Below are 18,247 nucleotides of genomic sequence, written 5' to 3'. Positions count from 1 at the left end.
CAGAGTTTCCTCATGGACATGCCCTTTGATGGCACTCGCCTTTTTGGTGAGAAGGCGGACAGTGCGCTGGCTCGGTTCAAGGACTCCCGGGCCAACTTCCGCCTTTCATGGCCAAGGAAGGGGTGCCTCCTCCCGTCCGCCCAGCCACCGGCCGCAGAAACAACCTGCACGCGGTCGCGGACGTGGATTCAGCCGAGGCAGTACTGGAGGTCAACGTGCCGGTCAGTCCACATCCACCCCGGCAGCATCCGCCTCAAAGCCCTCCTAGTCCGAGCTTTCAGGCCCATTCAACGCCAGTGGGCGGCAGAGTTCGCCATCACCTGCTCCACTGGCGCTCCATCACGTCGGACAGGTGGGTGCTGCAAATCGTCCGAAGGGGCTACTCCCTCCCCTTCGAGACGACCCCTCCAGCCATGCCACCACTGAACCACCGTATGTCGGGGGATCATTTGCATCTTCTACGAGAGGAAGTTTCGGCCCTCTTGGCCAAAGAGGCCGTCAAGCGCGTTGCTGGTCCAGAAGTAGGTCGTGGTTGTTATTCCCACTACTTTCTGGTACCCAAGAAGGGCAAAGGGGGCCTACGCCCGATCTTGGACCTCAGGAGCGTCAACGCCTTCCTCCGGAAGGACCGGTTCAAGATGCTCACTTTAGCTCAGGTTCTGGCTGCCCTAGACCCTGGAGACTGGATGGTAGCGTAGGACTTGCAGGACGCTTATTTCCACATCCCCGTCCTGCCGGCCCACCGGCGTTACCTGCGGTCCACGGTGGGTCAGGAGCGTTTTCAGTTCACCGTGCTCCCCTTTGGCCACACCAGTGTCCCTCGGGTGTTCACGAAAGTGATGGCGGTGGTCGCAGCTCATCTGCGCAGATCAGGGGTTCCAGTCTTCCCCTATCTCGACGACTGGCTGTTGAAGGCGGGCTCACCCCAGCAAGTCCTCTCCCACCTCCAGACTACGGCCGACCTCCTGCACTCGCTGGGGTTCTCCATCAATGTGCCAAAGTCGCACCTGAGTCCCTCCCAGAAGCTCCTTTTCATTGGAGCGGTTCTCGATTCGGCGCAGTTCCGGGTCTATCCGCCGGAACAGCGGGTCTGGGACATTCAGGCCCTGATTTCCATCTTCCGGCCTCTGTCCTGGGTTTCGGTCAGGTTGGTGCTGTGGCTTCTGGGGCTGATGGCCTCCTGCATCCTATTGGTACCTCACGCCAGGTGGCGGATGCGGGCTCTGCAGTGGGACCTGAAGTTTCAGTGGGCCCAGCATAGAGGCAACCTGTCCGACCATGTCCTGATCTCGGAGGGCACTGCAAACCAGCTGCAGTGGTGGCTCACGAATCACGATTGGGTCAGCGGCAGATCCCTCTCCCTACCCCAACTGGAGCATGTCGTAGTGACGGATGCGTCCCTCCTGGGATGGGGGGGCCATATGGGAGAGGCGGAGATCAGAGGACTCTGGTTTCCGGTGGAGACTCGGCTCCATATCAGCCTATTGGAGCTGAGGGCGATCCGACTTGCACTGAAAGCCTTCCTTCCCTCTGTCCGGGGAAGTGTCGTGCAGGTGTTCACGGACAACACCACCGCCATGTGGTATTGCAACAAACAGGGCGGGGTGGGGTCGTGTCAGGAGGCTCTGCGCCTCTGGACATGGCTGGAACATCAGGGCATCACCCTGGTGCTTCAACATCTGGCGGGCTCTCTGAACGCCAGAGCAGATGAACTCAGCCGCCGGTGCATGATGGATCACGAATGGCATCTGAACTCGGACGTGGCGCAAGGTCTCTTTCTGCAGTGGGGAGAGCCTTGGTTAGCTCTATTCGTCACCGAAGAGAACGCGCAATGTCAGCAGTTCTGCGTGTTGGAATTTCCAAGGCGGCACTGAAAGCCTTCCTTCCCTCTGTCTGTCAAGGCGGCACTCGCTCGGAGACGCTTTTCGTCGCGAGTGGAGTTGCGGTCTGTTGTACGCCTTTCCGCCTATACCACTTCTGCCCAGAGTGCTGAAGAAGAGCAGGCGCGACCGGGCCCAAGTCATCTTGGTGGCTCCGGATTGGGCACAAAGGAACTGGTATCCCGAGCTACTCGGTATGTCCATCGATCCCCCGATACGACTGCCTCTTCAGGAGGACCTTCTGTCGCAGCAGCAGGGGACGGTCCTCCACCCGAACCTGTCCAGCCTCCACCTCCATGCGTGGAGATTGAGTGGCGGCAGTTGATGCCATTTGACTTGCCTCCTGAAGTCTGTGATGTCATTCTGGCAGCCAGGCGTCCCTCCACAAAGACGGTATACGCCTGCCGGTGGAACAAATTTGTGGCATGGTGCACAGCAAAGGCTGTGGATCCCCTTTCTGCCCCTCTTTCTGAGGTTCTCCTCTTTCTTCTTTCTTTGGCCCAGCAGGGCTCTGCTCTGGGCACCTTGAAGGGTTATCTTGCTGCAATCTCTGCTTTCTTAAGGCTTCCTGATCAGCCTTCTCTTTTCAAGTCCCCTGTTGTCTCCTGTTTTCTCAAGAGCATTACTCGTATGTTCCCTCCTGTTCCATTCGTAATGCCTCAGTGGGACTTGAACCTTGTTCTTACTTTTCTGATGTGCGCTCACTTTGAGCCTCTTCACAACTGTCCACTTCGTCTACTGACTCTGAAAACTGCCTTCCTGGTGGCTATCACCTCCGCTAGGCGGGTGAGTGAGCTCCAGGCTCTGTCAGCTAAGCCTCCCTTCCTTTCGGTTCATCCGGATAAGGTTGTCCTCCGGACCCGTCCTTCTTTCCTTCCTAAAGTCGTGACTCCCTTTCACATCGGGCAATCTGTCACGCTGCCCACCTTCTTTCCGCATCCTTCAAAAGATGAAGAGAGGCTTCACCGTCTGGACCCAAAACGTGCGCTGTCATTTTATTTGGACCGCACAAACCAGTTCTAGGTGGACGACCAACTTTTTGTTGGATATGTAGGTGCGAAGAAGGGTAAAGCTGTGCACAAGCGGACCATCTTGCGATGGGTCGTGTTGTGTATTAAACTCTGCTATTCTTTGGCGAAAAAGGTCCCTCCTGTTGGGCTGCGAGCCCATTCCAACCGGGCCACAGCGGCGACAACTGCCCTGGGACGGGGAGTCCCCTTGCAGGACATCTGTCAGGCGGCGACGTGGGCTTCACTGCACACGTTCGCCAAGCACTATTACCTGGACAGCCAAGTCCGGAGAGATGGCTACTTTGGCCGTTCTGTTCTCCAGGACTTTCTGGTGTGATCTTAATTCGCAGGCCCACCTCCGGGGTTGGTATTGCTGGGGTATCTATTCTAAGGTGAGGAATCTAACTAACGTGTTTCTTTCAGATGAACAAGTTACTTACCTTCGGTAACGATGTATCTGTAAGAAACATTAGTTAGATTCCTCACCGACCCACCCAGTCTCCCCGTTATGCGAACCGACATCTAGCGTTAAGGTTCTCCCTTTCCAGGTGTCCAGATTCCTCATCAGTGAGGCCATTTCTTTGCTAGTCTTTATCTTAGAAAGAAAGACACTCTGCACAGACCATTACATACACTGGATGTTAAAAGAGCTCCTCTGTATTTTATGTAAATACCGAATATCATATTATTTCACAGCTCTTTTAAACATATGGCCCTGCAAATATAGGCAAGGATATTGTCAAAACCGGCCATAGCTAGGTGATTTGGAAACTGTACAAAGCTTACCTACAGTAAAGATAACTGGCAATTACCCAAAAGTGTTCCATGAGAAGTTAAGGAAGTATTGATTGTGTCCTATGTTAACCACCACATTGCCTTCCCAAACTGGGTGGACTGTTGTGTGTTTACATCCATGGTCAGGTTATGCACAAGATAGTGGTGGATGGGGTGAACTTACTAATGCTTCCTTGAAAGAAGATGGATGAAAATAAGTTCTTAAGAAAATCTAGTACACATATATGCATGTTAACTTTCTATTCTGAGCACTTCTATTCTGGCATTGGAAACTGATAAAAAAAAGGATGTGAATCTATAACATATAAAAAAATGCTAGAGCACTACAATTTCAGGCAAGTAACTTCATTGAAATACCTTGGTAAATTTCATACTAATACAATGTTTTCCTTCTGCTGTTCCACCTACTCTTTACACTTGTTGTCTCCCCTTAGGTCTATGGTGTGGATGAAAGACAAATGCATTAGTGGGCAAGACCTGGAAACTGTGAAACGGGGTGGGGGGCAGGCATGTGCTTGTGCTTACTATATTTAAAGGAAAGTCATGCTTGTACAGTAGGCTAGAGGATCATGCTAAAGACCAGAAATATAACATGTACCCTTACTAAGCACTGATGGCATAAACCTTTGGAATGTTAGACCAATAAATGTTTAATCACTTGGCTCAATCGTATCTGAACCTATGAGAAGGCAATAGAAACCGCATTTTACTGTAGTCCCCAAGGACTGCTCTTTCCAGTTTCATTACTCTGTTTTCAGTTTGTTTTGTGATGTGATCATCGCACATCATTACATTCTGCATGCACATAGAAACTTTACCATCTTAAGAAATTGTTTTGCAGAATTTAAATTTGAATCCTGATTAGTATAAACTTATTTTAAGATAGATATGCTTTTCGTTTTTGATCTTTGATTTAAAATTCATTCTGTCTTACCAGTCTTTATTTTGTGTTTTAGGTGATGTGGATGGGTCAGTTGAGGCCCTTCTGGATGTGATAGACAGTTATGATGCCAGTGATCAGTGTGAACTCGATCTAGTCCACTTCGGAGTTGGTGATATTAGTGAAAATGATATTGAGCTCGCAGAAACATTTAAAGGTACATGGCTTAACATTAAAAATGTGAATTAATTGATTAAATTCAAATGTGTTTCTTCACCTTGTTTCCACTAATTAACACCTCCTCCCCACACTCCGAAATTGTATACTGTAACAGAATATATGAAGGTAAGTATTTGTTGCTTTGATCTTTCACAAATATGTGACATGAAGAGTTTTATCATTTCACATCATCTGTTAATATACCAAACGGTGACCTGCTGAAACTATTAAGACATCAAGTGGTGTACTGCCTGAAAAAGCTCAAATATGCAATCAAATCAACTGGCAACAGAGCAGAAGACAGTTAATTCCTATAGTTCAGTGGACCATTCACCCCTTTATTTATCTTCCCTCCATAACGTGGGCCTCCTCTAACACCAGTGTAGATGATACATGACCTGGCCGTTCTGTTCAACAGCAACCTCTCGTTCACCCTGAAGTAAATGCAACCCAAAGCTACATATTGTTCCATTTATGATGCATCTAAAGTTTCCTGCCCCTTCCTCACAGAATTCCTTAAGTGCTATTAGAGTCATCTTGTTTTGTATTACTTTTTCATGTAGTCTCACAAAAAAAGAAGGTACACCTGGAATTATATATTTCAGGTCTGGTGTCTTTAGTTTGTCTTTGATTCTGGTATTTATGATTTATTACTCCTTTGGTGGCCTTTGTGAAAGGTTTTATTGATATTTTAAATGGCACACTTTAAGGTTACCAAATATAGACAACATACATACAAGCTACTTCTTGCGCAGATAGTGGTATGGGATTTATCCTTTGCAATTTAGTGAATCATTTGTGCGTAGTGGGCCACCGAGGAAGGTTTATCATTATTTATGAATTTCTATGACAGTGCCCAAACTTTCAGGGAAATGTTGTATTTGTTATTGAGGATGGCCTATATCTTTTCCATGTATCTAGTACAGTTATCCAACAGTAAAGAGGTATTTCTATTATGTAATGGAAAACAATAATTTGAAGGCTGCTTGTAGTTATGAAACCAAAGCATGTTGACCGATTTTAAAGTACAGCCAGACCACCATCGTAGGTGGATTAGTGACCCTTTGGTTGTTTTTTGACTAAGATGCAACTTAATATTTTAGATTTGCTTGAAAGGTTGAAGAGCTTTCCTAACTGCTGGAGTTTAATCACTATAAAGACAATGAGGCAAATATTCATTTCGCTAACACTTTATCCTGCCAAGCCAACTCAGGTTTTCTCAGTTTAGTCATGCCATGGTATAGTGAATTAAAATGTTTGGGAGAATTATATTAATGTATGCAGTTCAGAGATTTAGACAGTCTGAAATGTTTCACAAGATGTTATTTCCATCAAAAGTAATAAATAGTATCTAAAAGATCATTCCAGTTCACTCTGCTAAGTTCAAGGTTTTTGTTTTCTGATACTTCATTTTAAATCCCTAAACGTTACCGAACAGTCCAAGGTTCTCTATTAGTCCAGGTAGCGAGCATACAGAAATGCTTCATAAGCATTTATGGACCAAAAAGGCAATTTTATAATGAGCGTTATTTTTTTCAAATCCTTTTATATTGATAATTTGTTGAACCATATGTACTACTGACTTCATGCTGGAGAAAGAGGCAGCCTTGTACTCAAGTAACCACTAACTTGAAGATCAGACTGTTGCTGCAGAAACAATGTAGAACCCACCGGTCTCCTTCCTCACCAAAAGTGATTAATATGTCCAAGACTGCACTCAGTGGTGATGGCGAGGAGGGCTTCGGAGGGATAGGGATATTAGAGAAGGCACTCGAGATGACTGTGTATTCACACACCTCATCTCGGTCAGATGGAGTTTCTCTCAGATTTTCTGCAGCCTCTCAAAAGTGACAGTGTTTTTATACTAAACAGAATACACTTTACTCTCTGCTTTTACATCAACTTAACATACATGCACCTTCATTTGCATGGATTTCGCATTAATTGTAGCATATTGGAGGAAATGAGACGTACATAATATCTACTTTAGTAATTTATGATAAACTTTCAGCATATCAGTGGCTCAGGACCTTCAACTTGTTCGAGCCAAAAGAATCATTATTGGACTGGTCTTGGTCTGTTGTCCTACAGAAGTTGTTAATGGTCCACAAATTGAGACCAAATAAAGTTTTACACAGCATCTGCATATCACACTTCTGAATCCCAAATGACAATTGGTGCAACACAACTTTAAGGACATGACAGAATTCCAGTACTTAGGTGCAGGGGAAAGATCAGAGGCCAACAGGAAGCCTGTAATGCAAATAAGTAATATCGAACTCTTGCTAGCTATCACTAAGCCTCTGAAAACAGTCCTAGGAGGGGTTGAATAATTATAAGGATGCAAGGAAAGGCTTTAGAGTGATGCTGCAGAAGAAATGTAAAGAAGCACTGCAAACAGAACATTTCGGAAAGTTGTTCTTGACATGTGGCTTCAAGGTGATTTCTTTTTTAAATCCGAAAAACAGATGAAGAGCTGAGCTAAGCAAAGGAACACAGGTGAAGAACTGAACCCAAACAGAGACTTCTGCCCATCAATAGGGAAGAAAGCCAAGCACCAGGCTACACTCTGGGTTATAGCCTGGAGAATGATCTAATTCTGCAGTAGATCATTGAATCCCGCTGTAGCCTACATATCAGATGGGACATATGAGCACAGCTTTCGGGGTGCACACATTTGGACTAGATTGACTATTCTGGTCATGGGGCAGATAACAGCTGGGCACTTGTGACAACCACAGGTATGGTCAGTTTTATGCTTGTCACACAGCGCGGATGACCTCTTGAATTGCAGTGCTCTAGCATTGGATTAAAATGGGCTTCCAATAATGTCCCAGACCAAAGATAGATGGAGTAGGGGCAAGTATCTGAGACAAGCAATAATGGGTGGCACGGTTATGTTATATACACAGATTTTAGTACATGATAAGACTTTATTGGCCTGTATAAATTCTAAAGACCTTTCTAAGCAAGGCTACTTTTTAGAGAACCTTTAAAAGAGAGCTCTAGACTTGAGCAGGGATGTTGAGAAATGTTTCTGGATAGTTGGATCTATAATGCCGTCCAATCCATGCCCAGTCAACTGCCTCTTTGATCCTTACCAACAGCTCAAATTGGACAATCCCAGCACTGCAAAGGGCAGAAACTCCCTAGGAAGTACAGTGGGCAGGTCATGTGGGTAATGCACAGCATTCTGGTAATTCCTTCTGGCTTCCATCTGTACCCACCTGTTGAAATTGCCCAGTTCCAGCAATGCAGAGGGTAGTGGTTCCCCAATAACTGTTGCGGGCAAGACACATGACCCTTCTGAATACGCACCCAATCGGCTGAACCCTCTGTGCTTTCCATCTTCCCAGTCTAAGACATTTACTTTACTATGGTGTCTGCAGCAAAAGGATAACAAGGATGTCGTCTGTGTGGGCTGGTTAAGGCCAGGAAGGGGTAAGGGCTACAACTAAAAGTCATCAGGTAAACCAGCAATACTGTGTGCCTCAGTTACCAAAAGCTGTACCCTATACCTAAGACTTCAGGAGCCAGGTTCAGCTGTTGCGGATCTGGGTGTTGAATTTCTCCATGGTTCTGCGTCAAAAGCGCGGGTTTGATCCGCAGCCTTTGATGCGGCACCACGGAAAGTTCCAGAAAGGTGGTGTACCATGGCTGGCGTGCCCATGTTGGAGCAACCAGGATGAGTGTCAGTGAGTGCTGTCGCAGTTTGCGTGCCACCAGCGGTATCAACGGCGCTGGGGGAAAAGCGTACGCAAATCTGCCGGACCAGTTCATCCATATCGCATTGCCCTGCGACTGTGGATGTGGGAACCTGGCGGCAAAGCTTTGGCATTTTGCGTTTTCCCTTGTGGCGAATAGGTCTATCTCTGGATGACCCCACTGCTGGAAGTACGGTTGGAGTACTGATGGGTGTAACTCCCACTCGTGCTTTTGGTGGCTGTGTCTGCTGAGCAGATCCGCCATCTGGTTGTCTTTGCCTGGGAGGTGTTCCGCCATGAGGAATATGTTCCTCTGAATGGCCCACTTCCACATGCTCTGAGCCAGATGAAACAACTGTGGAGAGTGTGTTCCTCCCTGCTTCTGTATGTAGTACATGGCAGTCATGTTGTCCGACCGGATCAACTCGACCTTGTTGCACAGGTGTACTTTGAATGCTTTCATTGCCAGGAAGATTGCCATCAGTTCCAGAAGGTTGATGTGCATCTTCTTTTGTTGTGTAGTCCATAGTCCCTGCACTGTGTAATTGAGTACATGAGCTCCCCATCCCTGGAGAGACGCGTCCGCTGTCAGTATTATTTGTGGAACAGGCTCTTGGAACGGTCGGCCCTTGCAATGGTTTTGTGGATTCCAACAATGCAGAGAGTTGTATGCCCGACCGCTCACCAACACTAGGCCTTTCAACTGTCCTTGAGCCTGATTCCACTGACGTGCTAAGCACTCCTGAAGCGGGCGCATATGTAGTCTCGCGTGTGGGACTATGAAGATGCAGGAGGCCATCATGCCTATCAACTGCATGAACAGTCGCGCCGGAAGGGAGTGTTGAGGTTTGAATTTTGAGATCAGCAGTTGCATGCTGTTGATTCTCACCAAAGTTGGCTGAGCTGTGGCAGCCAGAGTGTTGATTGTCGCGCCTAAGTACTGTTGTACGTGCGCAGGTTGGAGACTTGATTTTGGGTAATTTAGTGAGAATCCCAGATCGTGAAGAAGGTGAATGGTGTGGGACATGTGGGTGGCACTTTGTTGTGCTGACTTGGCCTGAACTAGCCAGTCGTCCAAATAAGGGAAGACGTGAATATTTTGTCTTCGCAGATGCGCGGCCACTGTCGCCAGGCACTTGGTAAAGACCCTGGGTGCTGTTGTTACTCCGAAGGGGAGAACTTTGAACTGATAGTGATTCCCTTGAATGGTGAATCTGAGGTATTTCCTGTGTGAAGGGTGTATTGGTATGTGGAAGTATGCATCCTTCAGGTCTAGCGTAGCTAGGAAATCCCCCTGACTGAGTAGTGGGAGAACCTGTTGGAGGGTGAGCATATAGAAATGCTCCGATAGTATATATAGGTTTAGGGGTCGCAGGTCTAGGATAGGTCTGAGCGAGCCGTCCTTTTTTGGGATCAAGAAGTACAGAGAGTACACCCCTGTGCCCTGCTGGGCGATGGGCACTACTTCTATGGCTCCTTTTGCGAGCATAGCAAGCACTTCTTGCTGGAGTAAATCGGCTGACATAGGACGGTGCTTTGGTGGTATGTTGGGTGGAGTGGAAGTTAGTTCCAGACAGTACCCATGTTGAATGATGTCCCTGACCCACCTGTCCGTGGTGATGTTCTTCCATGCGGGCAGGAACAGCTGGAGTCGTCCCCCGACAGGTGTTAAGTGGTCGGGGGGTAGGGAGAGGGCGTCACTGTTTGTTTTTGGGGAGGACCTGGTGTTGCCATATCCACGTCCCCTGCCCTTGGTGCTGGATCCACGATATCCACCCCTGTTGTTTTTGTCGTAGGTGGTTTGTGTGCCACCTTTAGCATACTGTTGTTGTGACCCCTGACCCCTTGACGTTCCCCTATTTCCAGTGCGACGAAAGGAGCCACTATGAAATTGTTGGGTTTGTAGCGCCCCCATAGATTTGGCAGTATCTGTGTCTTTTTTTATTTTCTCTAGGGTAGTGTCAACGTCTGGGCCAAATAAAAATTCCGTGTTAACTGGTAAGTTGAGGATATTGTTTTGGATCTCGGGTTTGAAGCCTGAGATGCGTAACCAGGCATGGCGTCGCAGCATGACACTTGTGTTTATTGCCCTGGCCGCTGTGTCAGCTGCGTCTAGGGCGCATTTTATGGACGCATTAGTGAGGAGTTGTCCTTCTCTAATGAGGAGTTCGGCTGACTCTTTATACTCCTCTGGTAGGTGTTGGAGCAGTAACTCCATCGTGTCATAATGTGACCTGTCATAACGTGCCAGGAGTGCCTGTGTATTGGCAATGCGCAGGATATTGGCTGCTTGCGCTGCAACACGTTTGCCCGATGTTTCAAGGACCTTTGACTCTTTGTCTGGGGGAGGAGCATCACCAGTTGTCTGTGAGTGGGCTCTTTTGCGAGCGTTGGCAACCACCATAGAGTCTAATGGCAACTGACCCCTAATGTATTTAGGGTCACCAGGTGCAGGCTTATATTTCTTTTCAATCCTGGGGTTTAACACCCGGGCTCTTGTGGTGTCCTTGAAAATGTCTTTGGCAGGCTTCAGAACCCCTTTAAGCATGGGCAGAGTCTTGACAGTCTTTTCTGAAGATGCGAAAGTGTCAAGCAGGAAGTCCTCCTCAATGGCGTCAGAATGTAGCTCCACCCCATGATGAGCAGCAGCCCGTTCGATAAGGGCATTAAATGCGGCCGTGTCCTCTGTAGGAGACATTTTAATATTGTAGAGTTGCGCATCCTGAGTATGTGGCGTGACACTTTGGTCTGTGGGGTCATCCCATGCCTGATCAGGATCTTGTGTTTCATCGGGATCTGCGTCCCCGGGGTAGATGGCATCGTCCCCACCATATTCCTGCATCGGGTCCGATTCAGAAGGGGTAGGAGAAAAGGACTGCGGATCTAGTTGGAGGGGATGGAAGTGTTCTTGTAGCACTGGTTCCTGCTCCGCCGGTAGCTTGCGTTTAAGAGGAATTTTGTATGGCACCTCTTCCCTGACTGGCGTGATTTTGCGCTTGTGGAGCATGAGCCTGTCAGTGTCGGCGTCGATATATTGTGGCCCTGAAGAGTCTTGTTCTGTTAGGCCAGAGGTGGTGGACTGTATGTGGAGGACACGTGTCCGAATTTGAAAGAGTTTCGGTGCCGATGTCGGTGGCAGCCCGAAGGTAATGTTGGTGGGCTCCGAGTGCACTCTACAGGGAGAGGTAGTGTCGGGACCCGAGGTAGAGTGGAGGGCTACCCGGTCCCGGATACGTTGTAGAGATGCAGAGACCTGCTGCACAGCAAACTGAGATGGTGGTTTGGTGGGCATCTTGGTAGTAGGCGTGGAGGCCGACCCCGACTTTTTTGTCGGAAGGGGGTCACTGGTTTGAAGGGATGCATCGATAGTCCACGTAGTCGAGGACTTCTTCGGCATCGGTGCTTTAGGCGTCGACGTAGCCGAGGCGGCCATTTTGACTGCGGAGGTTACAGGCTTCGGTGTCGGCGCCGAAGGTGTCGGTGCCTTGTGGTGCCCGAGGGCGCGCTTCTTTTGTGCGTCGACCGCGTCTGCTGCGGTGAGCTCGGCGCCGAAGTCTTTCTGTACGCGTTCGGAGCCGACGACTTTCTTCGGCGTCGGCGCCGGGGCAGTGGACTGTTTCGACGCCTTTGATCCGACCACCACCAGTTTCGCTTTCGATTTTGAAGGGACTGGAGCGATTGATGTGTTTGGGTTTAACAACCCGGTCGTCTTGGGTAATATTGGCTCTTGCATAGTGTTCGATGCCGGGCCGGAAGGCGGGGCCGAGGAACCATGGATTAGGTCTTGGGTAAGGCCCGAAGGCGATCCCTCGACCGGAGCCTGACGACTAATTTCGGCCTCCGTTTCGACGGATTGGCCTAGCTCCTCGGGAGAGCTGTCTTCTTCAGCCCCATAGGCTTCGTCAAAGTCCCCTACCTCGTCGACGGCTTCTTCACGTCGAAAGAGCTCTTCGTCATCGTCGTCCGATCAGGAACCATGCTCGGAAGCGGGGCTAGATACTATTTCTTCCACGCTCTCGGCGTCCTCGTCCTCGGTGCTGAATATGTTGGTGGGTGCGGGCGCTGCCTGCTGCGCCTCGAGCCTCGCTGCCCGTCGGTTCCGTAGAGTTTTCTTGGATCGGAACCGCGCGCAGGCCATGCATTTCGATTCGTCGTGATCCGGCGAGAGACATTTGTTACAGACCGGGTTGACGTCTATGTGAGGGTACTTGGCGTGGCACAACGGACACCTCTTGAACGGAGTTCTCGATTCCATCGTCGATCGAGCGTCGAAGTTTGGACCAATTCGGTCCGAAATTTGGAAGAGGGTGTGGAGCACTAGAACTAGTAGTCGACACCGAACGGTAACTGTACCGACAAACTATAGGCCTTTAGGCCTAAAACTAAGTATTCCGAAGTTGAGCTAAGATAGTTGCATCCGAACCCAATGGCGGAAAAAAACAATCTGGGGATGGAGAGGATGCCCATGCGCACTGTGGTCCAGGGGAGGAGTCACCCATCTCAGGATACTTCGAAGACTCTTCCAGGACAACAATGTGCAATCATCCGGACCCAACACTAGGCGGCGATCTATGCACAGATATGAATTCAGCAGCCCACATGCCTCGAACCCTAGTTTACTGACAACTAGGGTGGTTGCTTGCTAGTGTGCAAAACATGAATAAAGTTACATATGTGCGTGATTTCTTTTGCATGGCCAGAGTGTAAATATAGAGTTTGGCTACCTAAACCTGCCACCTGACTGTATGGAGATCATTAAGGAAGCTAGGAGACCCACTACCAGAGCTTGCTATGCAACCAAATGGAAGAGGTTTGTCATTTATTGCAACAACAATCACATTAACCCGCTAGACGCATCTATTCAGAACATAATCTGCTATCTATTACACCTATACCGATGCAATCTGTCATACACCTCAATACGTGTCCATTTAACAGCAATAGCAGCCTACCTCCAAAACAGGCAGCACCTCTCTTTATTCAGAGTGCCTGCCATCAAAGTCTTCTTGGAAGGGCTTAAACGGGTGATTCCCCCAAGGCACCCCCCAGCACCGGTGTGGAACCTCAACTTGGTCCTCACCAGACTAATGGGTCCACCCTTTGATCCTCTACATTCTTGTGAGATTCAATTCCTCACCTGGAAAGTGGCTTTCCTGGTTGCCATCACTTCCTTAAGAAGAGTTAGTGAACTCCAGGCACTAACCATTCAGGAGCCATTTATACAAGTTCACGCAAACCGGGTCGTACTACGTACCAACCCCAAATTCATGCCTAAAGTAATATCGCAGTTCCACATTAACCAAACCATTGAACTGCCTGTTTTCTTTCAAAACCCACAAAATGTCGCTGAGTGGATGCTCCACACACTAGATGTAAAGAGGGCCCTCATGTACTATATTGACAGAACTAAAAACTTTAGGAAGACTAAACAACTCTTTGTTGCCTTCTCTCCACAACACAAAGGCAACGCCATTTCCAAAGCAGGTATAGCCAGATGGATCGTTAAATGTATCCAAATTTGTTATCAAAAAGCTAAACGCACATTAACGATTCCACCACGAGCCCACTCAACACGAAAGTTAGGGGCGTCCATGGCTTTCCTGGGAAACATTCCTTTACAGGAAATATGTAGAGCAGCCACATGGTCCACTATACATACATTTACCAAACACTACTGTGTAGATGTACACTCAAAACAGCAGGCAGCTGTAGGACAAGCTGTTCTCAAAACTCTTTTTCAGACTGCTGCAGCTGGCACGGGTAGCCGCCGCTAATAGGAGGTACTGCTGTGTATTCTATGCACAGATATGAATTCAGCAGCCCACATGCCTCGAACTGAATATGCTACTTACCAGTATGCATCTGTTCTTGGCATGTAGGGCTGCTGACATTCATATCGCCCACCCTCCTCCCCGGCGCCTGTCGCAGCTGCAGCTCTCAGAATTACTGTATAGCATGGTCATCACTTCCTGTATCTACTCCATCACTGCCACAATGGCGAAAAACAATCTGGGGATGGAGAGGATGCCCATGCGCACTGTGGTCCAGGGGAGGAGTCACCCATCTCAGGATACTTCGAAGACTCTTCCAGGACAACAATGTGCAATCATCCGGACCCAACACTAGGCGGCGATCTATGCACAGATATGAATGTCAGCAGCCCTACATGCCAAGAACAGATGCATACTGGTAAGTAGCATATTCAATACTTGATGCAGGAGCAAAACGGTAACTGACGCCACACTTACCTTGATGTGGTAGCCACGAAAGAGAACAGTGGCAAACCACAAGATGAAGGGGGATGAGGTTAGAAAGGGAACTCCTGGGAGTAGAACCTGTAAACGTTGACACATGGTTAGACCCTCACTTAGCAGAAACAATGCAAAGAGTACTTGGCATAAGGGTAAGTAAATTCTCCTACCTCGGATCATGGGATTTCTAGGCTTACCGAGCAATGGAATGTTGTTTTTTCGTGGAGCAAGGTTGAGGGAGATGATGTGGGATAGGAAGAAAAGACTCTGAGCTGAGATCCTCTAAAGGAAGGGCAGACATACCGTATCAGTGTTCAAATATGCAATTAAACAACTTTCAATACTACAAATGTTTGTTCCACCTGAGAGCACTCTGTAGAAAGACTGTATTTATCTCTAAAAAGTCCTATCATATATGTTGTCATGAAGCTGCAACCACAGCTCAGGGTAAATCAGTTCCTTCAGTGGAGCAAAGCTGGTAATGGTTATTGTTCATACTGGGTTATCTACTGAAGATAGCGTAAACACCAATTGCTAACAAGATTTATTCAGGTTCAAATCCCAGAAAGTATCTCAAATAAGGTTTCAACTTCAGACAGTGCAATATTGTCTCTAACACCAAATTCAGACAAGAGTTACTTGGATCAAAAATCTTGATGCTGTGCCAAAAAGACTTAACTTCAAACTACACAAGATTCTCATTATAGGGCTTGGCCGGCCCTCCAGTTCAGTTTAAGTTGTCCACAATAATAAACTAAAAGATGAACTTACTGCTCTCCTAGAGCGCATAAAACAACTCTTTGTGTGCTATCCTATCTTAAGACTCACTCTGTAGAAGAAAACGTGAAAATCCGGAAGATCCTACTGCTTGCTGGGAGTCTCAATAACCGGCAGTTCGGAATGGGAGGGGATTCCCTTTATAGACAGGCCCCACCCAAGATAGCTTTTCGGGATGGGCGGCACAGCACAATAACATTTGACACCAGAATAAGGGGCTTAGAAGTGTTACAGGCCACAACACTTTCTTTTACAAATGGTTGACTTGCCAGATTGAAGCATCTTGTCAGTCAACCAGGTTTGTACAGCGCCTTTGTAAACCTGATGAGGTCTTCAGAGTGGGAATCATAACACTCAGCAGAACAGACCCTTCACTTACAGGGCATCCTCATCAATAGTCATAAGTACTGAATAGTCCCGCCCATATGTGGGATCCTGGAGTACTATAAAAAACATATGCATCTATATACAGAAATACATATATATTCATTTAAAAAACAGAAGCCAATCACATGAAAATTTGTTATTGATTAAAAAAGTGATAAGGAATATCTTTCACAAACCTTGTTTTTAAAAAAAGAAAACAAAAAGGGATTGTGAGACAGTATTGGCCAATAGGCGCAGTGCAAAGCCCAAGAGAGATAAACTGTCACTGTGCCTTTAAGGGCAACACAATAGACCCTTCATGCCCCACAGGTGACTGTTGGGTCAATTCATTTTTTGGTTCCTGGAAACTGGATCCTGGGGCACTGAGCTCTGCCTTTTTTGGCTACAAATCATTGGAAATCCTTGCAAAACGTTATCTTTTGAGATTCACTGGACCTCTTTAGACATTTAGAGCATGTTTAAACCTTTTCTGACAAGGAAATATTTTATTTTTCAGTTGAAAAAACCTTCACTTTTGTGAAGTGCCCTTCTTGTGAAAAATGAAGGCACAGACAGACCCCCTCAAGGTCTGTATCCTTTGCCTTCCAGAAGATCGTCTTCCTTCCAGAATCCTGCAACCACTGCCAGATGTTTTCCAGAAGGACCGGGAGAATATCAGGCTGCATGAATTACAGGAAAGAAAACTGCATGAAAAGACTGATGGTTCTTCAAGAGGTCATGGGAAAGGTTAGTCTTCTTCCCACTCCAAGGACTCCTCCAGGGTCAGATCCAAGGAGATGAGTCACCAAAGGAAGAGGTGTCGCTCCTGACTGACGTCGAGGAGCATGATGCTTAAGAATATAACGCCAAACACCTGGCAATAAGCCTACATGCTCGCTGTCATCGTTACGCTGTCGAGACACCACTTGAGTTCAAGACCCCATTCAGCGTCGATAGAATCCTGGCACTCGCCGTCGAACCATCCATTGTGTCGAAGATGTTGAAAAGGCATCTAAATCTCATTCGATATCCAGAACAGACATACAGAAGAAACAACTATGTGGCACTCCATCCTCAGCGTATTCTTTAACATATTCACCTTCTCTGAATAGTTCTGAAGTACTCCTGTCAGTTACCCCATCACCAAGGGGAGCAACATCACCTAGATTTTTATCAGGTCCTGTGACATCTTCTAGGTTTCTCCTAGGACATTCTCTCGACAACTTACTTATGTTCCTACAAGACCTCAGAAACATAGAAGTTCACCTTCCTGCTCTCCACGTAGGTATTGAAATCAAGCAAGACATCTTTTGCACTCCGGGTTGAAGACCCTATCTCGAAGAAAATCTAGAGCAATCTCTTCATCTTCTCACTTTAAGTCAAGGATATCCAGGAGTTGATTTATCAGATGGTCATGATCTCCACCGGACAAAGAGAGCAAACATATGGACTCTGTATTCCAGACCATCTGCTTTTACTATAAAAGCTGCTAGTGCTTCTGCTCTCTTGGAGATATGACTGTTCCCTCTGGGAATCTTTAAAAAAATATCATGACAAACATCCCAAAAGAAGACCAGCAGGACTCCCAAGATGTTCTAGAGAAAGGTATGCTTGTTTGTCTCCAATCAGAACTTTGGAACAGTAGCAGATATTTTGGATTTAGTGGTGGCATGGTTATTGCAATGGAATCTGCATTAGACACAGTTCCTAGCCAGGAATGACTGGTCTAAAGCCAGGGGCACAACAGAGAATCCTGAAAATGCCCTTTTCAGATACTCACTTTTTACCTCGCATGAAGACGATGAAATGTTGCGTATAAAAACAGGTGGAGTTGCTGCAGGTTGTTGGGCTAGAGAAGAAAAGAGAGTACAGATGAAGGTACAGTCCCTATGATAAGTGCTACTTCCCTCCGAGGGTTCAAACCCCTCGCTGGTCACACCAACAGCAAACACAACCATACCAGTCTTGTAAGTCCTCCAGAGGTAGCAGAGGTCAGCAACAGCTAGATGTGCCCACACAAAAACTCCCTGCCAAGCAAAAACTTCCTTCTTCCCCTTTTTCTGTTGCTCACTCCGGTATTTTCTGGTATGGAAAAAAAGGACCAAAAGGGGGTTCAGACCCATCCTCAATCTGTAAATACTGAACAAATTCATAAAAAAAAGAAAAGTTCAGAATGCTTGCACTACACCAGGTCTACCCTCAACTATATCTAGGAGACTGATTGTATGAAATAGACCTTCAGGATGCTTAGTTTTATGTACCAATTGTATAAAAGCATTGAAAATGTCCTCTTTTTTTTTTTTAGTCGGCGCCTAACACTTTTTGTTTTATTTTCATTTCCAATAACAGAAACCAACTGATATAA

General features: G+C 47.1%; 1 protein-coding gene across 1 annotated transcript in view; it reads left to right on the top strand.

The window, feature by feature from the left end:
* The window catches only part of MTIF2 (mitochondrial translational initiation factor 2), a 285,890-nt gene that overhangs the window by 177,674 nt on the left and 89,969 nt on the right, over positions 1-18,247 (top strand). The window contains exon 11 of the mRNA XM_085612606.1: positions 4,642-4,782. Coding sequence (XP_085468732.1) covers positions 4,642-4,782 — 141 coding nt within the window. The remainder of the gene's footprint in view (positions 1-4,641; positions 4,783-18,247) is intronic.

The sequence above is a fragment of the Triturus cristatus genome, chromosome 6 (genome assembly GCF_964204655.1).
Source record: "Triturus cristatus chromosome 6, aTriCri1.1, whole genome shotgun sequence".
Lineage (NCBI taxonomy): Eukaryota > Metazoa > Chordata > Amphibia > Caudata > Salamandridae > Triturus > Triturus cristatus.
The sequence above is the reverse complement of the archived record's forward strand: the minus strand, read 5'-3'. Positions and strand labels throughout refer to the sequence as shown.